The following is a 20,704-nucleotide window of genomic DNA, read 5'->3' as shown; positions in this document are numbered from 1 at the left end:
AAGAGAAGGTGACTCATTGGAGGAGCAAGAGTTAAGTGGAGAGAGGATACGAGAATTTGTGGGGAAGAGGTAGGAGGCAGAAGCCTAGAAGAGCAGAAGGAGGCGGTAGGGGAGCGACTTACGGAAGTAGAGAGAGAGCTAGATAAGTTACTGAGAGGGGATTGCCAGACGAAATGCGAAAAATACTCCAGGGGCCAACCAAGTATTGAATCAAGACAGAAAGGAAGGACTCCACAGGGAGACGGAGGGAAGACGACGACCCCGGAGACATTTGTGTGGGAGGCAGTAAAGACATACCCTGAGACAGATGGGGAGTCAGGCGAGGAGGAGAGCCAGGGCAGGTGGGAAGGAGGAGGAAGAATGATGTTGTTAGTTAAAGGATCAGGACAAGTGCAGCATATCCCTTGGGGATCCCAGGACCTAGAGGGGCTGAAAAACACTCTGCCCAATCTACATGAAGGAGCAGGGAAATGGATTAGAGCCTTAGAAGAAGAAACAGCGGGACGATTATTGGCTATGGGAGATTTGAAGGCACTATTGATAAGGTTGATGGGGACCTCCAAATTTAACGAACTAATGGAAATGGCTGGCATAGTAAACGTGAACAACCCGAGAACTGATGGAGACGGGTTTGACAGAGTGAGGCAGAGGGTATAGCAGGCCCTCAGGAAGCTTTATCCACGAAAGCCTTAAAGGGGGATCCACTGGGAGACACTGAAAACCCAGCAGCCTACGTAGAAAACCAGTTGAAAAGGTGGAGACTGGAGACTGAGCAAGAGGTGGAGAATAGCTTATTTATCACCACACTGTTCCGACATAGCATTTTGAATGCAATGCCTCCGCAAGTAAAATCCAAACTGGTTGGGCTGACGTCAATGACCCCACAAGAATTTAGAGACCACGTAGTCCATGCGGTTGAGAAGGACCGGAAAGACAAACGAAGGTTGGCTGAGCAGCAGGAAGAGGTGCAAAGAAAGTTAATACAAATGCAGCTCGAAGAACTCAAAAAGAAGGAAAAAGAGAAAAGCAAGAAGATGCTGCCAGCAACCACCGGTCCGAGTACAGCCATCGAACTGGATGAAGCACCACTATATGGAGGAACCGATCATACTGTAAGACAAGGGCTGGAAAACCCCATACCAATAATCAACGTCTTTGGAGGAGCATTCCCACAAACGCCCTATCAGGAACAGACTAAATTCAAACAGTCCAGACAGGACTGGAAGTCCCAAGGAGGGGGACAGAGGAGCTATGGGCAGAGGGGACCAGTGAGGAAACAGGGGGAAAGAGAGGTAGAGAGATTGTGCTGGGAATGTAATCAGCCAGGTCACATGAGAAGAGATTGTCCGTTTACACACCAGCCTATCACACACCAGCAGGAACCGATAAGAAGGGAACTAAAGTTTAGCCAAGGACCAGCCCCCACAGGCCCAAGTGGACCTGTGAACCCCTATGCGAGGTATTAGGGGTGGGGTGCCCCGAGAACTCGAGTGGGAAAGGACATTACCCAATAATAAAAAGGGAGGCAGACGAGGACCCCATTGTTCAGGTTATGTTAGAAGGGCAACTGACACCAATGATGATAGATACTGGAGCCAGGTACACTGTGTACAGCCACAGTATGCCCTTTACCTTCCCATGTCAGGAAAGTTTATTAAGACGGTAGAGTTCTCGGGGAAAACACAGTTGACACAGTGTACAGCTCCAGTGCAGTTGAGAATGGAAATAAAGGAATTGTTTTGCCGGTGCTAGTATTTAAAGGAACTCCGATTAATTTGTTAGGCAGGAGATGCCTTATTGAAACTGGAATTAAAATTAGAATGCACCAGAAATGGGCTGAGTGTGGAAAGAGCAGGGGCTCAATTGATAGTGCGAGAAGACAAGAAGGCTAATGTCTTTTGGATAGGAGACATCGCAGATCAGATTCAGGAAACCTGGGAAAAATGGAAAAAGGACGTGCAGGCTATATTACCCAGGGCTGTAATGCCCAAATCTGAGCTACATTGTACAGTGATTTTTGATGAGACTCAGAACAGAGAGTTAGAGGAGAGATGGCACCTGGAGGCATGTACCCAACTGCACCTGGAAGGGGAGGCTGTGATAATTTGAAAGCAAGGGGCAGGTTTACAAGTTAAGTGGAATACCTTTTTAGAAAAATGGTACAGGATACCAGAGGCTGCGCCCCATGTAATGTTGTTGGTAAACAAGGGATATCAGTCTAAAGACTTAGGACCCTTAGTTAAGAGTGCTGAAACCGTAACAGTGTGGAGGAAAATCACGCCAGAGGTGTGGATATCAGAAGACAACAATTGCATTAAAATAATGCTAAGTGTAGATATGGTAGGGACAGTGAGAGAGGTCGAAATAACTCCCCAACCACACATGCCATTGCTGGGAAAGGAAAGAGGCCAGCAGAAAGATAGAAGATTAGATGAGTTGCCATCTATTCTGTGGTCACAGCATGACACAGATGTAGGGAAAATAAAAACAGCTAGTCCGGTGGAAATAAGGCTGAAAAGGGGAGCAATTACACCCAGGAGACCACAATATCCTCTAAGACCAGAAGAAGAGGGAATAGCATTGACAGTGCAGGGGTTTCTTGAAATAGGAGTGCTTAAAAGAACAAACAGTCCATGCAATACCCCGTTGCTGCCGGTCTTAAAAGCAGATAAATCTAAGTGGAGATTGGTGCATGATTTGCAAGCGGTAAATGATGTGGTAGAGGAATGGCCAGCGGTAGTCCCCAACCCACACACGCTTTTGACTAATGTTCCACTAGAAGCAAGTTACTTTTTAGTGATTGATTTGTGTTCGGCTTTCTTCAGCATTCCTCAAGCCGACCAGTGTCAGTATCTGTTTGCATTTACTTAGAGGTGCTCAGTATACCTATACCAGAATGCCGCAAGGGCTTAAACATTCACCACATGATTTTAATCAGGTATTGAAGGCAGACCTACAGGGCATACCATTGGAAAGTACATTGTTACAGTATGTGGATGACCTGTTGATTTGCTCCCACAGTAAGGAACAGTGTGAGCAGGACACTATAACTCTGTTAGAGAAGCTGGCGCACGGAGGACAAAGTATCCAAAAAGAAACTGCAATTTTGCATGCAGCAAGTGGAATACTTAGGCAGGGTAATATCCAAGAGAGTGAAGGCGATAGCACCAGATCAGATTGAGGCAATAACTAAGGCCCCAAAACCCCAGACTGTAGGGCAGATGATGACATCTTTGGGAATGGCAGGGTACAGCTCAGATTGGATAGAAGAATATGCTGAGATTGTGGCACCTTTTGAGAAAGATAATGAAAGAAGCAGGACATACAAATTTGAAGAACGGCTTACAGTGGAATGGAGAGGCGGAGATAGCTTTCAACACTATTAAGCAGGAATTGCGGTCAGCACCAGCATTAGCTTTGCCTGACTACAAGAAGGTTTTTCATTTGTATGTAACCAACTGACAGGAGGGTTATGTCACAGCGGTTCTAACACAAGAGACAGGCACGGGAAAAGCAAAGCAGCCGATAGCATACTACAGTACGAGACTAGATGAGGTGGCTCAGGGGTATCCACCCCGGTTATCAGGGATTGGCGGCGCTGTACTATGCATTTGAAAAGGCATCATCTATAACCCTGGGCTATCCTGTGACTCTGTACACACACCACAAGGTAGCAGAATTGCAGGAAAGAGGGAAATTTGTGCTGACGCCAGCCAGGATAGAGGCGTATCAGATGCTATTGACATTTCCTGACATAACTATACAGAGATGCACTACCAGTAATATAACCGATTTTGTCCCTTTGGGCTATGAAGGAGAACCCCATGATTGTGTAGGGAAGACGATGGCATTTGCCAAATTGAGAGCAGATTTACGGACAGAACCACTAGAGGATGCAGATAAAAAGGTTCTGTTCATAGCTGGCTCTTGTTATAGGGATTATGATGGAAATCATGCAGGGTTCTCAGTAGTGCAGCAGGATCAGTCGAGCTATAAGATTATTAGGATGAAGTCCTGTCCCCAACCGTGTACCGCCCAACTAGCGGAAATCAAAGCCCTGACAACTGCATGTGAAATGATGGAAGGTGAGAAAGTAGACATCTATACTGATTCGGCATATGCTCATGGAGTACGCCAGTTGTTCAGGGCAGTGTGGAAACAGAGAGGTTTTAAAAAAAGCAATGGAGATCCTATACAACATTGTCAGTGAATTCTAGACTTAATAAAAGCCATTATGAAACCTAAAGCATTGGCTATAGTAAAATACCAGGCACATAAAAAGGGAAATGATGTAATAAAAAAGAGAAATCAAGCTGCGGATGAGGCAGCCAGAAAAGCGTATGGATGTATGTCAGCTGTCATTGCCCCCCAGGTAAGCCTAGCTCCAGAACCTGTGGTAGAGGACCTAATTGAAATACAAGGTAAGGCAACTTTGGCAGAACAGACAATGTGGAGATGAAGGGGGGCCAAGCAGAACCCGGAAGGCTTGTGGAGCATGGAAGACAGTTTGTTGGTAGCACCCACCCCTCTACTGATGATTCGATTTCAGAAGCGCATGGGATTGACCATTGTGCAAGGGGGGGGAAGTGATAAAGAAAATAAAGAAGGATCATTTACTAAGGCAATGCATAAGTTGAAAAGTCTAAGAAAGGAAGTTAAACAGAATGCAGGGTTCGGACATCAGTCATTTGACTGGTTAGAAAGTAGACTCGGAGGATGGGAAGCATGGCTGACTAAAATGGCAATAACTGTCAGTATTGTATTGTTGAGCTGTGCGCTTGCGCTGTGCTGTTTTTCTCCCTTGTCTCAAGTCTTTTGTAGTGCGCGCTGCAACCAAACAATTTCCGATGCTCGTGGCAATTACTGAAGCAAACTTAGTGGAGAAAGAAACACCGAAAATGTATCGTTACAGCCTACAACACCTGCAGGATGAACTAGAGCAAAACGACAGTGTAGGAATAGATTGTAAGGGCTTCTGAGTTTTTTTCCCTGTCTCAGGTACAAAGGGACAGGTTTTTGGCTCAGATGCCCAGGGTAACAGGGAAAGAATACTTTGAGGTCGGCGCAGAAAATTATAGTTTAACCCGAGATTTGGGAATAAGTGCTTGAGTTTATTGGGGCTTTGGTGCGCGGACTCTTAGTCTTCTTTCTCTGTGTGAGACCCTATGGGTCTCAAAGGGGAGATATATTGGAGTATAAAAGTTGCATTGTTTGCTGTGTAACCAAAACTATGTAGTCAGCTTTGAACTTGCTATTTGCTATGCATGTATCCAATTTAGTAGGAGAACGAAATCTTAATGTAGAAGACAATGGTGTGTTAATGAGAGGTAGCTAAGAGATGTAGATTAGAACATGATTAAGTCAATGGGTAGAAACAATAGTGGCGGATGTACTAGTGATTCGCAACTATAGACCGATTGGATATGCTAATGTAACTAAACCAAGGAGATTGCTATAAAAAACGCTATGTACAAGGATCGGTGGGCAATCAGCGACTAGCTCAATGACTGTCTCAGCTTTGATTTGCAAATTAAAGTTTAACCCTTCTTGAAGAATCTTCTGCATCTCCTGGTCATTTGTGGGGCACGAGAAACCACGACACCCCCTGCTCTACTCACTTCACACTAATGACTGAGAGGCTAAGCACAACTCCAACGTCATATTTAAGTTTGTTGATGCCACCACTGTTACTATCCCAGTCAAAGATTGGTGATGAATCGGCATGTAGGAGAGAGACTGAAAATCTTGCTGAGTGGTGCCGCAACACCACCCTCTCACTCAAAGTCAGCAAGACCAAGAAGCTGACTATTGCCTTGAGGAGGAGGAAACCAGAGGTCCATGAGCCAGTTCTCATTGGGAAATCAAAGTTGGAGAGGGTCAACAACTTTAAATTCCACTGTGTTATCACATCGACATGGAAGCATTGTCGCAGGAAAGCTGCATCTATCATCAAGGACTCACACCATCCAGTCCATGCTCTTTTCTCACTTCTGCCATCAAGAAGGTACAGGACATACACCACCAGGATCAGAAACTGTTATTACTCCACAACCATCAGGCTCTTGAACATCACTCAACTTCATTCACCCCATTGCTGAACTGTCTCCACAACCCCTGGGCTCACTTTCAAAGTCTCTGCAACTCATTTTCTCAAAATCTAGTGCTTATTTATTTATTATTATTATTTTGTTTTTTTCCTTATTTAGTATTTGCAGTTTGTTGTATTTTCCACACAGGATGTTGTCCATCCAATTGGGGGGGGGGGGGGTGCAGTCTTTGATTCTATTGTGTCTTTTGTGTTTCATGTGAATGCCTGCAAGAAAATGAATCTCAGGATTGCAAATGGTGACATATGGGTGGAGTGGATCCTAGTTAATTGGGACACATCGGGACCAGTACGTTTTGGCCTAATTAAGCACTGCCCAATTAGCCAAAGTTTCATGCAAGCAGTTAAAGGTATAAAAAAAGACAAACTTATTAACTAATTATGTATTTAAATAAAATAAGTACATTACCAATACTACTGCAATACTATAAAATTGTAAATTAGATCCTAATCAACAGAGGAATTCATCTGTGTCACATTCTTTTGACTTTAAAAGAAAAAATCAGCACAGACACCTGGTGCAGATAATGGACTGTTGACTTCTACATCTTCCAAATCTTCATTTTCATTGTAAATTTCAAAATAATTGTCTGTATCTTCAGATCCTTCAAAGTTTCTAACTTACTGAATTAGTGAAATTGTTTAATTTTCACTCCTGGTCGTTTCTGGCATCTCTAAGCCTTGTTGCTTGAGTGAGCAAAACAGTTCTGATTTGTCTTACTGTTTCTTTCTCACCAAATATCAGTGACAAAAATCACTGTTGACTCGAACCACAGTGCTGTGTCTAATGGCTACACAAGTGCACACGGCTGATGCTAGTTAGAAGCTGTTCAGCAACAGTCTCCTGCTGCAATTAAGCGGCACAGCATTCCAAATAAACAAAGGGAATTCCAATTAGTTTCTCAATTAGTTTTTGTTCTTTAAGAGTTGTCCCAAATAATCTACTGTCCTGATTAACCAATGGCCCAACTAACTGGAATCCACTGTACTTTGATAATGAAGTAGCTGTTCTTGAACCAAGTAGTGTGGGACTTCAGACTTCAGTACCTCCTGCCCAGAGGATGAGGATCTTTGTTGGATCTTGCCTACATGAGGCAGCACCTCATAAGTTAATTTCGATGGTGGAGTGCAAAGTGCCCGTGATGTATTGGGCTGAGACCAGTACTCTCTACAGCTTCTTATATTCCTGCCTATTTGAATTACTGTAATTGGCCATGATGCAGCCAGTCAGGATACTTTCAATTTGAATTTGAATTTACGTAAAGAAGACCTGTAAGATTTTTGGGGACACAGTCACCCCAACCGTAAACTGTTTCAGCTGCTTCCATCTGGCAAACGATACTACAGTTTTAAAGCCAGGACCAACAGGCAACGGGACAGCTTCTTTCTACAAGCCATTAGACATAAATTCACATGTCTGTACATTGCGACAGAGTCATAATGCAATGATTTTTACTCCCTCACATTGTGGGACTGATGTAAGATTTAAATAAATTCAAATTCAATGGTGTACCAGAGTAGTCAAAGTAATCAAAAGCCATTAAGACCATAAAACATAGGAGCAGAATTAGGCCAAATGGACCATCAAGTCTGCTCCACCATTCCATTGAGGCTGACCTTTTTTTTTCTCCTCTTCAACCTCAGTTCCTGGCCTTTTCCCCATAACCTTTGATGCCATGTCCAATCAAGAACCCTTAATTACAGCCAACAACTTGGCCTCCACAGCTGCACGTGGCAACAAATTCCACAAATTCACCACCATTTGGCTAAAAAAAAATTGCCGCATCTCTGTTTTGAAAGGACACCCCTCTACCCTGAGGCTGTGAGCCTCTTGTGCTAGACTCTCCCATCATGGGAAACATCCTTTCCACATCTACTCTGTCTAGGCCTTCCTACATCTGAAAGGTTTCAATGAGATTCCCCTTCATCCTTCTGAAATCCAGCAAGTACAGACCCAGAACCATCAAATATTCCTTGTATGATAACCCTTTCATTCCTGGAATCATCCTTGCGAACCTCCCCTGGACCATCTCCAATGGCAGCACATCTTTTCTAAGATGAGGGGCTCAAAACTGTTCACAATACTCAAGGTGAGGCCTCACCAGTGCCTTATAAAGCCTCATCATCACATCCCTGCTCTTGTATTCTAGACCCCTTGAAATGAATGCTAACGTGGCATTTGCCTTCGTTACCACCGACTCAACCTGCAAGTTAACTTTTAAGGGTGTTCTGCACAAGGACTCCCAAGTCCCTCTGCATCTCAGATTGCTGGATTTTCTCCCTGTTCAGAAAATTGGCTGCACATTTATTTCTACTACCAAAGTGCATGACCATGCATTTTCCAACATGGTATTTCATTTGCCACTTTCTTGCCCATTCTCCTAATCTGTCTAAGTCCTTCTGCATCCTACCTGTTTCCCTCAACACTACCTGCCCCTCCACCAATCTTCGTATCATCTGCAAACTTGGCAACAAAGCCATCTATTCCATCATCTAAATTATTTATATACAGCATAAAAAGAAGTTGTCTTTACACCAACCCCTGCGGAACACCACTAGTCACTGGCAGCCAACCAGAAAAGGATCCTTATATTCCACTCACTGTCTCCTACCGATCTGCCAATGCTCTAAACATGTGAGTAACTCCTGTAATACCACGGGCTCTTAACTTGGGAAGCAGCCTCATGTGTGGCACCTTGTCAATGGCCTTCTGAAAGTCCAAATATACAACATCTACCGCATCCCCTTTATCTATCCTACTTGTAATCTCCTCAAAAGATTCCAATAGGTTTGTCAGGCAGGATTTTCCCTGAAGGAAACCATGTTGACTTTGTACTATTTTGTCCTGTGTCACCAAGTACTCCATCACCTCATCCTTAACAATTGACTCGAACATCTTCCCAACCACTGAGGTCAGGCAGACTTGTCTATAAATTCCTTTCTGCTGCCTTACTCCTGGAGTAACATTTGGAATTTTCCAGTACTCTGACACCATACCAGAGTCCAATGATCTTTGATAGATCTTTGCTAATGCCACCACAATCTCTAACGCTATCTCTTTCAGAACCCTAGGGTGCAGTTCCTCTGGTACAGGTGACTTATGCACCTTTAGGTCTTTCAGCTTTTTGAGCACCTTCTCTCTTGTAATAGTAACTACACCCACTTCTCTTCCTTCATGCACTACAACATCAGGCATACTGTTAGTGTCTTCCACAGTGAAGATGGATGCAAAATACTCATTTAGTTCATCAGCCATCTCCTTGTCCCCCATTATTATTTCTCCTGCCTCATTTTCTAGTGGTCCTATATCCACTCTCACTTCTCTTATATTTTTAACATACTTGAAAAAACTTTTACTATCCACTTTGATATTATTTGCTAGCTTGCTTTCATATTTCATCTTTTCCCTTCTAATGATTTTTTAGTTTGCTCTCTAAGTTTTTAAAAAGTTCCCATTCCTCTGTCTTCCCACTAATTTTTGGTTTGTTGTATGCCCTTTCTTTTGCTTTTACAATAGCTTTGACTTCCCCATGTCAGCTATAGCTGTATTATCTTATCATTTGAGTATTTCTTCATTTTTGGAATACACATGTCCTGTGTTGGCGCGTGGCCAAGTGGTTAAGGCATTCGTCTAGTGATCTGAAGGTAGCTAGTTCGAGCCTTGGCTGAGGCTGCATGTTTGTCCTTGAGCAAGGCACTTAACCACACATTGCTCTGCGACGACACCAGTGCCAAGCTGTATGGGACCTAATGCCCTTACCTTGGATAACATTGGTGGCGTGGAGAGGGGAGTCTTGCAGCTTGGGCAACTGCCGGTCTTCCACAAAAAAAACCTTGCCCAGGCTTGCGCCCTGGAAACTTTCCAAGGCGCAAATCCATGGTCTATCGAGACTAACGGAGCCCTACACACACATCCTGTTCCTTCCTCATTTTTCCCAGAAATACACACCATTGCTCCTCTGCCAGCAGCTCCTTCCAGGTTACTTAGGCCAACTCCTCTCATACCACTGTAATTTCCTTTACTCCACTGAAATACTGTTACATCAGACTTTATTTTCCCCCTATCAAATTTCAAGTTGAAAGCACAACTAAACTAATCCTTTCTACCAACTATTCCCCCTATATCAGGGATATTCATATGCCTAAGAGCTTCTTGAACACCTCAGTCGTATTTGGCTGCACCATTACTCCAGGTAGCACATCCAGCCACCCATCACTGCCTGTGTAAAAAAACCTTGCTCCCACATTTCCTTTGATTCCCTAGATCCTCTCTCACCATGTCCTCTGGTATGAGACATTTCAACCCTCGGATGAAGATACACCATGTCTATTTATGCCTCACATGATCTTGTAAACCTCCATCAGTTCTCCCTACTCCACAGAAAACAAGATTGTCCAACTTCTCAGTATAGTACACATCTTCCAAGTCAGGTATTAGTAACAGGCATCCGTTAGTCTCATGAGACCATGGATTTGCACCTTGAAAGGTTTCCAGGGTGCAGGCCTGGGCAGGGTTGTATGGGAGACCGGCAGTTGCCCATGCTGCAAACTTTCCCTTCTCCATGCCACCAATGTTGTCCAAGGGAAGGGCACTAGGACCCAAGCAGCTTGACACCGGTGTCATCGCAGAGCAATGTGTAGTTAAGTGCCTTGCTCAAGGACATAACACACTGCCTCAGCTGAGGCTCGAACCAGTGACCTTCAGATCACTAGACCGATGCCTTATCCACTAGCCCACACGCCAATACTTCCAAGTCAGGAAGCGTTCTGGTAAACCACATCTGCATACTCTCCAAAACCTTGAAATCCTTCCCATAATGTTTGTGGGGGGTGGGGGGGGGGGGGGGGGGGGAGGAAGAAATGAATCCGGATATGGCCTAACGGGAATTTTATAAAGCTACAATATAACTTCCCAACTCTTGAGCTCAATCACTCAACTAATAAAGGCAAGCATGCCTGCTTTACTGCCCTATCAACCTTCCTGCTCCCTTCAGCATTCCGAACTGATTGTTCCCTTTGTGATTCCTTGGCCACTCTTCTATCCCCACTGACCACTCGTCTTGAGGCAACTATACTTGTCTTTTTATCCTCTTCCCTCCCCTCCCCAAGTCAGGGACCCAGATGGACCTTTCAGGTGAAACAGATTTACCAGCACTTAATCCACAGCAGCGGCCCCGAGTTTCCGGCTGATGCCACTACAACTCGCCATCTTACTCCCACCCCGACCCCTGCACAAATGAGTAAACTTGAGAAACCAAATCTCATCTCCTCCCTGTGATCACTGCAGCCTTCCTGGCCCAGAACGGAGTCATCCAATTTCAAGTAACTTGCTGACTGTCTGAATCAGAACTAGCCACTTTAAACCATACCATCCAAAGCCACTGAAGCAGAATTGGGCCATTCATCCCATCAAGCCTGTCCTGCCATTCAAACATGACAGATTTATTTTCCCTCTTAACCCCATTATCCTGCGTTCTCCCCACAACATTTGATGCCCTTACTAATTGAGAATGTATCAACCTCAGTTTTAAATATACCCAATAACTTGGCTTCCACTGCCATCCATGGTGATGAATTCCACAGATTCACCCTCCTCTGGCTAAAGAAATTCCTTTTCATCTCTGTCCTAAAGGGATGTACCTCTATTCTGAGGCTCTGCCCCTCCTCACCTGGAATTCCCGGAGAATCGTCGATATGTTAGTTTCGCTGGCCAAGTTTGTCAGGACCTCCAACTGTGCAAGACAAGGAAAGGAGAGTCAGAGTGTATCCTCATCGTAGAGAGTCAACATTGTCTGTAAGAGTGGCTCACCTTCAGCACCTTAATCTGGGTAGGGTCTGTGGACCTGATGTAAAAACTCTTCAGATGAGGCTCAAACATTCCCTGAGGAATAGAAAACTAAATGTTATGAAGAGTCCCTGGCCGATACTAATCTGCTACTCTATGCTTGAATCAAGGACCTCACACACAGAGAAGTGAATGACAACTTCACTCAGATCTCCACACCACCATCCCTGGTCTCTCCCCTCTATTCTCCTCATCACTTGCTGCTCATAGACCATGCACAGCACAGATGACACTCCACTCCTCACGCCTCATCATTCACTGAGGGAACGACGAGTCTAATCACTGCTCTCTGTTCGGGGCCCTGCAGGTTTCATAAGCGCGCACCTCGTTCTCTATGGAAGATCACTGTTGAATCTACCCTGTCACTGACAGAACGTCCTAGCCCACAGCAACTTATAGTGTGAAAAGTGTTCAAACCTATACCCAGCATCAGGGCATGAGAGAATGCAGATTCAAACTCAACGTGCTGGAGGAACTCAGTAGGTCAGGCAGGATCTATAGACGAAAATGACTTTTCATCTGATGTGCCTGAAGCACAGAATGTCCCTCTTCATAGATGTTGCCTGACCCGCTGAGTTCCTCCAGTAGTTTGTGGATCCCCAGCCCCAGTTACCTTTGACCTTTCTCATCAGGTCACCAATGAAAAGTTTCTTCTCTGATCTAGAAAAACTTTCCTTCATTTTCAGTACCTCCACTAAATCTCCCCTTAAGTTTCAGATCTTCAAGCAACACAGGCCCTTCAGACCCGACAGTCATTCATTCTCGTACAGGGTGAGCTACATTCATGGTTCCTCTTGAGTTGGTCTGGTGATTATCTCCCCCCACCCCCACCAGTGTGCCATCCTCCCTCAGAGTACCCGAACATCAGAGTCACACAGCATGGAAACAAGCGCCCTCCTCCCCACTCAATTTTCACAACCACCCAGTGACATTAATCCCATTTATTCTCCCCACATTCCCATCAACACCCTCCCCCACCCGAGGTTTCCACAACTCTTTGCATACCACGAGAAACTTACAGTGGCTAATTATGCTGTAACTTTCAAACTTGGGAGGTAAGTGGAGGACACAACAAAATCCCACACAACGGGGAGAGTGCAAACCACATGGACAATGCCCGGAGATCAGGATTGAACCCAGGCTGCAGAAGCAGTGAGGCAGCTGCACTACCTGCTGCATCCCCTCGCAAAGCTGACTTAACTCCCAACGTCAGGCCTCCCTCACAATCAGGAGATAACAGTCAGGCAAAGATCACTGGTAAACAGAATAATGTTCAATAACCCACAAGATAATCCCATCAGACTGACAGAGACTTATCTCCACTTCAGCTCGAACGATCAGGGTAGTGACTCACCCGGCGCTTGATTGACATGGAGGCGATGTTCTGCAGAACCACGTACTGCACCTCACTATGTGGAAAGTCAGAGGGGAAGAGGCAGTGAGCACATGTGAACGAGCTGTGGCCCCCACACCCCAAGTACGCATGCCACAACTTCGGACTATCTATGCTCCAAGTAAGGAGGACACAGGGAATGCTCGGTCAATTTGGACCGAGGTCCCTCGACAGTACTCTAGAGCTTGGGAGCTCTCCCTGTCCTCCTGGAAACTGCCTGTATCTGCACCAACAGCGTACTGTCAGGTGAGTGGGTTGTTGCCACGGTACAGTTTGAGGGATCTTGCTGTGTACAGATTGGGTGCGGTGTTGGCGATGACGTGATCTGTCAGAAGACCCCAGCTGGTGCAGCGCACTTGGGGGGAGCGTGGAGGTTGTGAAATCCATTCTACAAATGCAAGCATCTGTCTTGCTTAGGGAAAGTGGAAGTGGGAGCTTGCTTAGTGGGATTGCTCCCGCAACGAACACGAGGAGGAGGATTTACATCCACAATCCATCCATCTCCTGGACCCCAACAACATCAACAGTGCAGATGAGATCAGGGGAGGAGGGACAAACAATGACACAGGTCTCCTTCGGTCAATGAAGAAGGTAGGAGTTGTTCCGATGATGATGAGAGAGGGCTGTGAGATAGAGGCACCAGGAGGGGAGGCCAGGGTCTGGGTGGTTTGAAGCCTCTCCTCCAGCCGCCAGCAGGGGAGGGGTGGGTGGTTTGATCATTCCGAGCTGGGGAGGGGAGTCAGGGGAAGCCTCCTCACCAACAGCACTGGAACCAGGAGGAGGCTGGACAGTGAATGGGACTCAGAAGGCTGCATGCACTAGAGGGACAGAATAGACTCTTGACGCCGTTCCATTGGCTGAACCCTGTCTTTCTCCAGGTCGGTTTGCCTGTAGACTGTGTGCATCCAGCTGTTCACTCCATCATGAGCTGGGGCTGGGGCTGGCTTCTGGGCCAGTGAGGCTGTGTGTGTTGGGGGTTGATTTAGTCTGGCAATGTACCACTGAAAGGTTCCGCCTGACAGTACAGAGCACTCAAGTCTGGTTGTAGATCCCAGGTTGGGGTTGGTGGGGGGGGGGGGGGGGGGCAGTCCGAATGTAAAGCCCTGTGGCAGAGGGAGGGTGTAGTCTCACTGTACAGTGCTAGGAGTAGGACAAACTGACTGTACACCCCTGGGTGGGGGGGGGGGGGGGGGTGACTAAACAGCTTTGGACTAGGACAGTCTGACCGTACAGCCCCGGGAGGAGTGGGGAGGTAATCTGACCGTACGGTCTCAGGAGTGGCGCAAACTGACCAAAACAGCCATCCCAATGTATTCTCACCTCGTATCTGTTCTAACCCCATTCCTGACAGGTGAGTGGGGAATCTCGGAGGGAGAGAAGTCAGGGTAGCACTGATGGGGGTGGGAAGGGGTGGGGGTCAATTCTGCCCCCTTGCCTGCTGGATGGTTCCGTCTCCAGACAACCGCCCGCCTCCCCTCCCCCACCTGTACCTGTGGCTCCGCAGCAGACGGACCAAGGCCTTGGCGATAACTCCGACCTCTGCCCTGGGTGCCAGGTGGAAGTAGAGCTGGGCCACGGCCATCACCACCTGTGGGAGCAGCCAAGAGTGAGGGGCCAGTCATGGTCAGGGGGCAGCTCAGATTCACTCCTGTATTCCCAACTCCTGATTTCACAGTATCTGCCCTCAATCTTCCTTCCACTGTTTGTTCTAGTCCATGCCCAGTATTCCCAATGTCTCACACCCAGTATTCCCAGTCTCCACATTTGTCCCCAATCTCCTACTGTTCAATCCAAGTATTCCATTTTCTGTTGCCAATCTACCACCATACATTCCCATAACCCCAGCAACTGTTCCCAATATTCCGGGCCTCAGCTCCCAGTATTCACTAACTGTTCCCAACTTACCCGAGATGCCTCCCAACATTCCCATTCACTACTTCTGGTATTCCCAGTGTCTGCTCCGGGTTTCCAGTAAATACTCCTACTTCTTCATTCCCTGCAACAACACCCAATCGCCCCAGTGTCTGTTCGCAGTTTTTCTCATGCCTGTCCTTGGCAGTTTTGGTGCTTGCTGAGAGCATTCCTGTATAAACTTCTGTGTCCTAATACCAGCTCCTGGTATTCCCAGAAACAGCCCTGGAATTCCCAGTGCCCTGTGTTCTCTGCTGCCCAGATGTTACATTGCCTCAGCTCTCTGCTACCTTGGAGCTGACAGACAGCTGACCCATCTGTGATTCCCACCCTCCCTCCAGCAGCCAAGAAGCACAGCTGAGCCACCCAGTCTAACAATCCTCCTCCTCCCACCTACTCCACAGCAGCCCCTCCAACCTCCTCCAGGTCAATGGATGTCTCCTACTCACCAGCCCACAACCCTGCCTAGTCCTGGCCTCAACCACACACAAAACGCCAGAGGAAATCAGCAACTCCGGAGTCCTGACGAAGTGTCGACTGTTTATTCATTTCCTGACCTGCTGAGCTCCTCCGGGATTTTGTTGTGCCACTTTGGACTTGCAGCACCTGCAGAAACCCCTGTACCAGCCACCAGAAACTGAAAGCGAGTCTGGAAAGACTTAAATTCTGTTTGTATTGTGTCTGCACATTGATTTGCTGGCAGACTTAATAACTGACTCGCAGCAACTGTTTAACCTTGATACAAGATGCATTACGGAAACTACTGCAAATTCTGAAAACCACAAATACCATTTTAATGGACGTATGGAAGTTGTATGAAAGCTCAGTGTGTGAAGTGTAATAAACAGGAATTGAACACTGTTATAATCACTCAAGACAGGTCACAAGCAATGCAAGAACTGGCATTGTGGCAGTTGTGAAGGCCAGCCCATCCTGGGGACCACATCTGGACAGCACAGAGGAGCTGCCACATTAACATCTGGATGTCATGGGAACTCTCAGTCTGACATCAGCTCAGCCGGCCCCTTTTATTGTCCAGCTAGACGTAAACTGCAAACCATGGAATGTTAGATACACCAAAGTTAAGGGCTCACTGCAAATTGCATGAACAGAAAGTGTTTATTGAGTAAGGGAATTGAGGAGATAGCACAGGAGACTGGTGCTGAGAGGAAAAGGTCCATCATGGTCTGACTGCAACAGCCAGAAGGGGCCTAGTGTCTTCTTCCTGTTTAATACTTCTCATGCCCACACTGTTAATCCATTTTCTCCTGCATTCACAGTGTGTGGTTGTCACCCGAGAGGCCAGGATTTAGTGCACGTTCCTGATCACCTCCTGTGCACAGTGACCATTTCCACAGAGACAGTTTCCACCTAACTGGAGAGTCTGGAGTCACATTTGAACCAGAGCAGGTCTATGTAATGCACAACGAATGCTGGAGGAGCTCAGCGGGCCAGGCAGCATCAATGGAAAAGAGTGCGGCCGACGTTTAGGGCCGAGACCCTTCGGCAGGATTTCCAGCATCTGCAGATTTTCTCGTTTCAGAGCAGATCTGCCACTGGCAGCACCTACTGGAAGCGCCTGCCTCAAGAAGGCAGCATCTATCGAGGATTCTCACCACCCGGGTCATGCCCTCTTGTCACTGCTACCGCTGGCCAGCGGATGGCGCCAATGAACATCACGACCAAGTGTGACATCCTTCAGATGGTTCACAAAACTACTTCTTTTACATCATCTTTTTTGTTCAAATGTGGTTTTGCTACTGTTGGATACTGTGATCTACATTCTGGTGGTGTGTTTTCAGTCTGATTGAGCAATCTGGCGTTCTACTGTCTCTGAAGCAAAGCGTGCGAACTCCAGGCCAAGAAGCCTGGAATGGGGCACAAGTCCATGATCAACTCCATTTAATGCTGATCTTGCCAATTAAAGCACTGAGGAAGACTGAAATCATCGAGGTGTATGTGGTAGGCAAGCGGATATTCGGCACTGTCTACTAGCCTCTTGCCCGCTGCTGCAGGAAGGTGTTTGCATGTGACAGTCTCTCTCTCTCTCTCTCTCTCCCTCGATGCTGTTGGAGGATAGTGCTGGAGTCCTGGTCCTTGGGCAAGGTTTAATCAATGCAGTTTGTAGTTCAAGTTCACGTTACGATGTGTTTCTGGTCCCTCCTTTTTTTCTTGCCATTTTGGGCGACTTTGAATCCTTTTCGATTTTCTGTTTTATATTCTGTGTTTTTCACTCTTTATTTTTGTTTCCATTTGCACGATTTTCATTTTTTTTTAGCGTGGGGGCAGGGGTTTGATGTTTTTCTTTAAAGGGGTTCTGTGGTGTTCCTCTGTTTTGTGGCTGTCTGTGGGAAGACGAGTCTCAAGGCTCCACATATACTTTGATGATAAATGTACTTTGTGGTACAGGAGCCTTAGTGACTCACCACCAGTTTCAGAAGAAGCAACCTTCCTCCACCAACTGGTTCTTAAACTGACCTGCACAACCCAACCCTACCTCAGCAGTGGAGCACCACAGATCACTTCTTGCACTTCCACAGACTTGGCTCTGCTTTTGTCTGTTAATTTTGTGCTAAACTTTTTTTTTGCAGTCTTTTCTTCTCTCTCTCTCCTCACTGCCTTGAATGATTGATGTGCGATTTATATGTCGTATGTTGTCTGCAGTCTGTGATGCTGCTGTAAGTCTTTCAGTGCAGTGTACCCTCACTACGCTAGTGCACCTGACAATAAACTTGGCTTTTTTCAAGGACAGTAGATTTCCTCCCTTAAAGGGCATCAGTGAAACAGCCAAGTTTTTAAAGCAATAATTGAACACAGAAACTACTGACTCTAATTATTATAATTGTATGCATTTACTTAAGTTTAAAACTTCCTGATGGGATTTGAACTTGCATCCGTAGATCAATAGCCCAGGACTCTGGGCTCTCATGCAGGAAGCTAATCTCATGGCTAATGGCTCCTGGGACTCCCGCGTCCATTTACATGGAGCTGCTAGAGAGAGGGTGAGGCTGTGAGCTCAGGGTATGGAATGTGCATCACTTCACTGGGAGACAACCGATGGACCAGGGCTTCCGGTGATCTCAGTTTAACAACTGAGGGTCCCCTCTGCCCAGCCCCAGCCAGTTCCAACTTTTCCAGCTGATGCTCATTTCTTGCTCCGGATGGACAATTCTGTCACCCAATCTAATAGGCATTCCCACTCTCTTGGTTCTGGTCTGGCTTCTCGTTTGCACAGCAAGTCTAAGGATGTGACTTTCATTGGGAATATCTCAGCAGGATGGAGTCAGATAGGAAAAGAGTCAGATAGTGGAATGGGAAAGGCTGCAATGAAAACAGATTGGGATGGGAGGGTATTGGACAGAACAGGAGGGGACTAGCTGGAATGTGAGGGGATTGCATAGAATGGGAGGGAACGGGAGGGGACTAGCTGGAGAGGAAGAGCATCGGACAGGGTGGGATAAGATTGGATGGAATGAGGTGAGGGAACAGGATAGGATGAGATAGAACAGGGTAAGATAGGATGAAACTGAGTGTAATGGAATGGGGCACAAGAGGATAAATAGTTTGGATCCAATTGACATAGCATAGAGCAAGGTGGATCAGAGATTCCATTTATGAAAAACCTGCTTACATCTAGCAAAAAGAAACCCTAATTTCACTAAAAACATCAATTAAAACATTTTAAAGGTTATTTCTTCAGCAGTTTGAACAGAGCACGACTGCACAAGCGCGTGAAGGTTGGTCTCTGAGATCAGCGCGAGAGTTTAAAAAGTGAGCAGATTAACAGAGTGGGCGATGGAGTAGGAAGGCTTTGGCTCGAGAGGCTTCGGCGAGCAGAGGCTGAGGACGAGCTTGCTCCCAGTGAGGTAAGGTCGGGTAAGCTCCTTTAATTGATCTAATTAGCTTAGGAGTAGGTAATGGAGGTAGCAGTTAGGGCAGTCGAGTGCTCTGTTTGCAGTATGTGGGAAGTCAGGGCACGCACAATTGTCCCTGATGACTACACCTGTAAAAGGTGCATCCAGCTGCAGCTCCTGACAAACCGAGTTACAGAACTGGAGCTGGAGCTGGATGAACTTTGGATCATTCGGGAGGCAGAAGCAGAAATAAGCAGGAGTTACAGGGAGATAGTCACCCCTAAGAGTCAGGAGACAGGTAGCTGGGTGACAGTCAGGAGAGGGAAGGGGAATAGACAGAAAGAGCAGAGCACCCCTATGGCCGTTCCCATCAATAATAGGTATATCGTTTTGGATACTGTTGGTGGGACAACCTACCAGGGACAAGTTGCAGTGGTCATGTCTCTGGCACCGAGACTGGACACTCAGCTCAGAAGGGAAGGAGGGAAAAGAGGACAGCAGTAGAGATAGGGGATTTGATGGTCTGTTGCCTCCCTGGTACCAGGGTTTGCGATATCTCGCATCAAGTTCTCAGTATCCTCAAGAGGGAGGGTGAGCAGCCAAATGTCATGGTCCGTATAGGGACCAATGACGTGGATAGGAAGGAGGAGGTCATCCTGCAAAGAGAATTTAGGGAATTAGGTGCAAAGTTGAAGGACAGGACCTCCAGGGTTGCAATCTCAGGATTGCTACCCGTGCCACGTGCTACTGAGGCCGGAAATAGGAAGATAATGTAGCTAAATATGTGGCTAAGGAATTGGTGCAGGAGGGAGGGCTTCATGTTTCTAGACAATCGGGCCTTGTTCCAGGGAAGGTGGACCTGTTCCAATGGGACAGGTTGTGCCTGTACTGGAGGGGGCTAACATCCTTGCGGGAAGGCTTGCTAGTGCTGCTCCTGGGAGTTTAAACTGGATTTGCATGGGGAGGGGAACCAGAGTGTTAGAGCAGATAGTGAGGTGGAGGAGGATAAAGGTCATGCGAGAGCTGCAAGTATAGTGCATGGCGTTAAGCCAGATCTAGCATATAAAGAGACTTCGAGGAAAGAGAAATAGAATAAAGGGTGTAAAGGTAGTAAGGTAGAAGGGCTAAAGTGTGTGTACTTCAATGCAAGTAGCATCAGGAACAAAGGTGATGAACTGAGTGCTTGGATACATACATGGAATTATGATGTAGTGGCCATTACAGAGACTTGGCTGGCACCAGGGCAGGAATGGATTCGCAATATTCCTGGATTTCAGTGCTTTAAAAGGTGGGGGGGGGGGGGAAGGGGAGGAGGGGTGGCATTACAGCTACAGAAAGGGTGGATAATGTAGCAGGAAGGGTGCAATTAATCTATTGGGAGTATTCTGCAGGCCCCCTGGTAGCAGCAGAGATACCGAGGAGCAGATTGGGAGGCAAATTTTGGAAAGGGGCAAAAATAACACGGTTGTTATGGGTGACTTTAACTTCCCTAATATTGATTGGCACCTGATTAGTTCCAATGGTTTAGACAGGGCAGAGTTTGTCAAGGGCGTCCAGGATGGATTCCTGTCACAGTATGTTGACAGACTGACTGG

At 46.6% G+C, this 20,704-nt stretch overlaps 1 protein-coding gene across 1 annotated transcript in view; it reads right to left on the bottom strand.

The window, feature by feature from the left end:
• LOC132379202 (AP-3 complex subunit beta-2) overlaps positions 1-20,704 on the bottom strand; it is a 223,478-nt gene that overhangs the window by 71,318 nt on the left and 131,456 nt on the right. Inside the window, exons 9-12 of the mRNA XM_059946877.1 lie at positions 14,835-14,932; positions 13,306-13,360; positions 11,916-11,987; positions 11,776-11,838 (exon numbers count right to left, since the gene is read on the bottom strand). Of these exons, the coding sequence (XP_059802860.1) occupies positions 11,776-11,838; positions 11,916-11,987; positions 13,306-13,360; positions 14,835-14,932 (288 nt within the window). The remainder of the gene's footprint in view (positions 1-11,775; positions 11,839-11,915; positions 11,988-13,305; positions 13,361-14,834; positions 14,933-20,704) is intronic.

Source organism: Hypanus sabinus, chromosome 21 (assembly GCF_030144855.1).
Source record: "Hypanus sabinus isolate sHypSab1 chromosome 21, sHypSab1.hap1, whole genome shotgun sequence".
NCBI classification, from domain to species: domain Eukaryota; kingdom Metazoa; phylum Chordata; class Chondrichthyes; order Myliobatiformes; family Dasyatidae; genus Hypanus; species Hypanus sabinus.
Note: the sequence above shows the minus strand (reverse complement) of the source record. Positions and strands in the feature narration are given on the sequence as shown.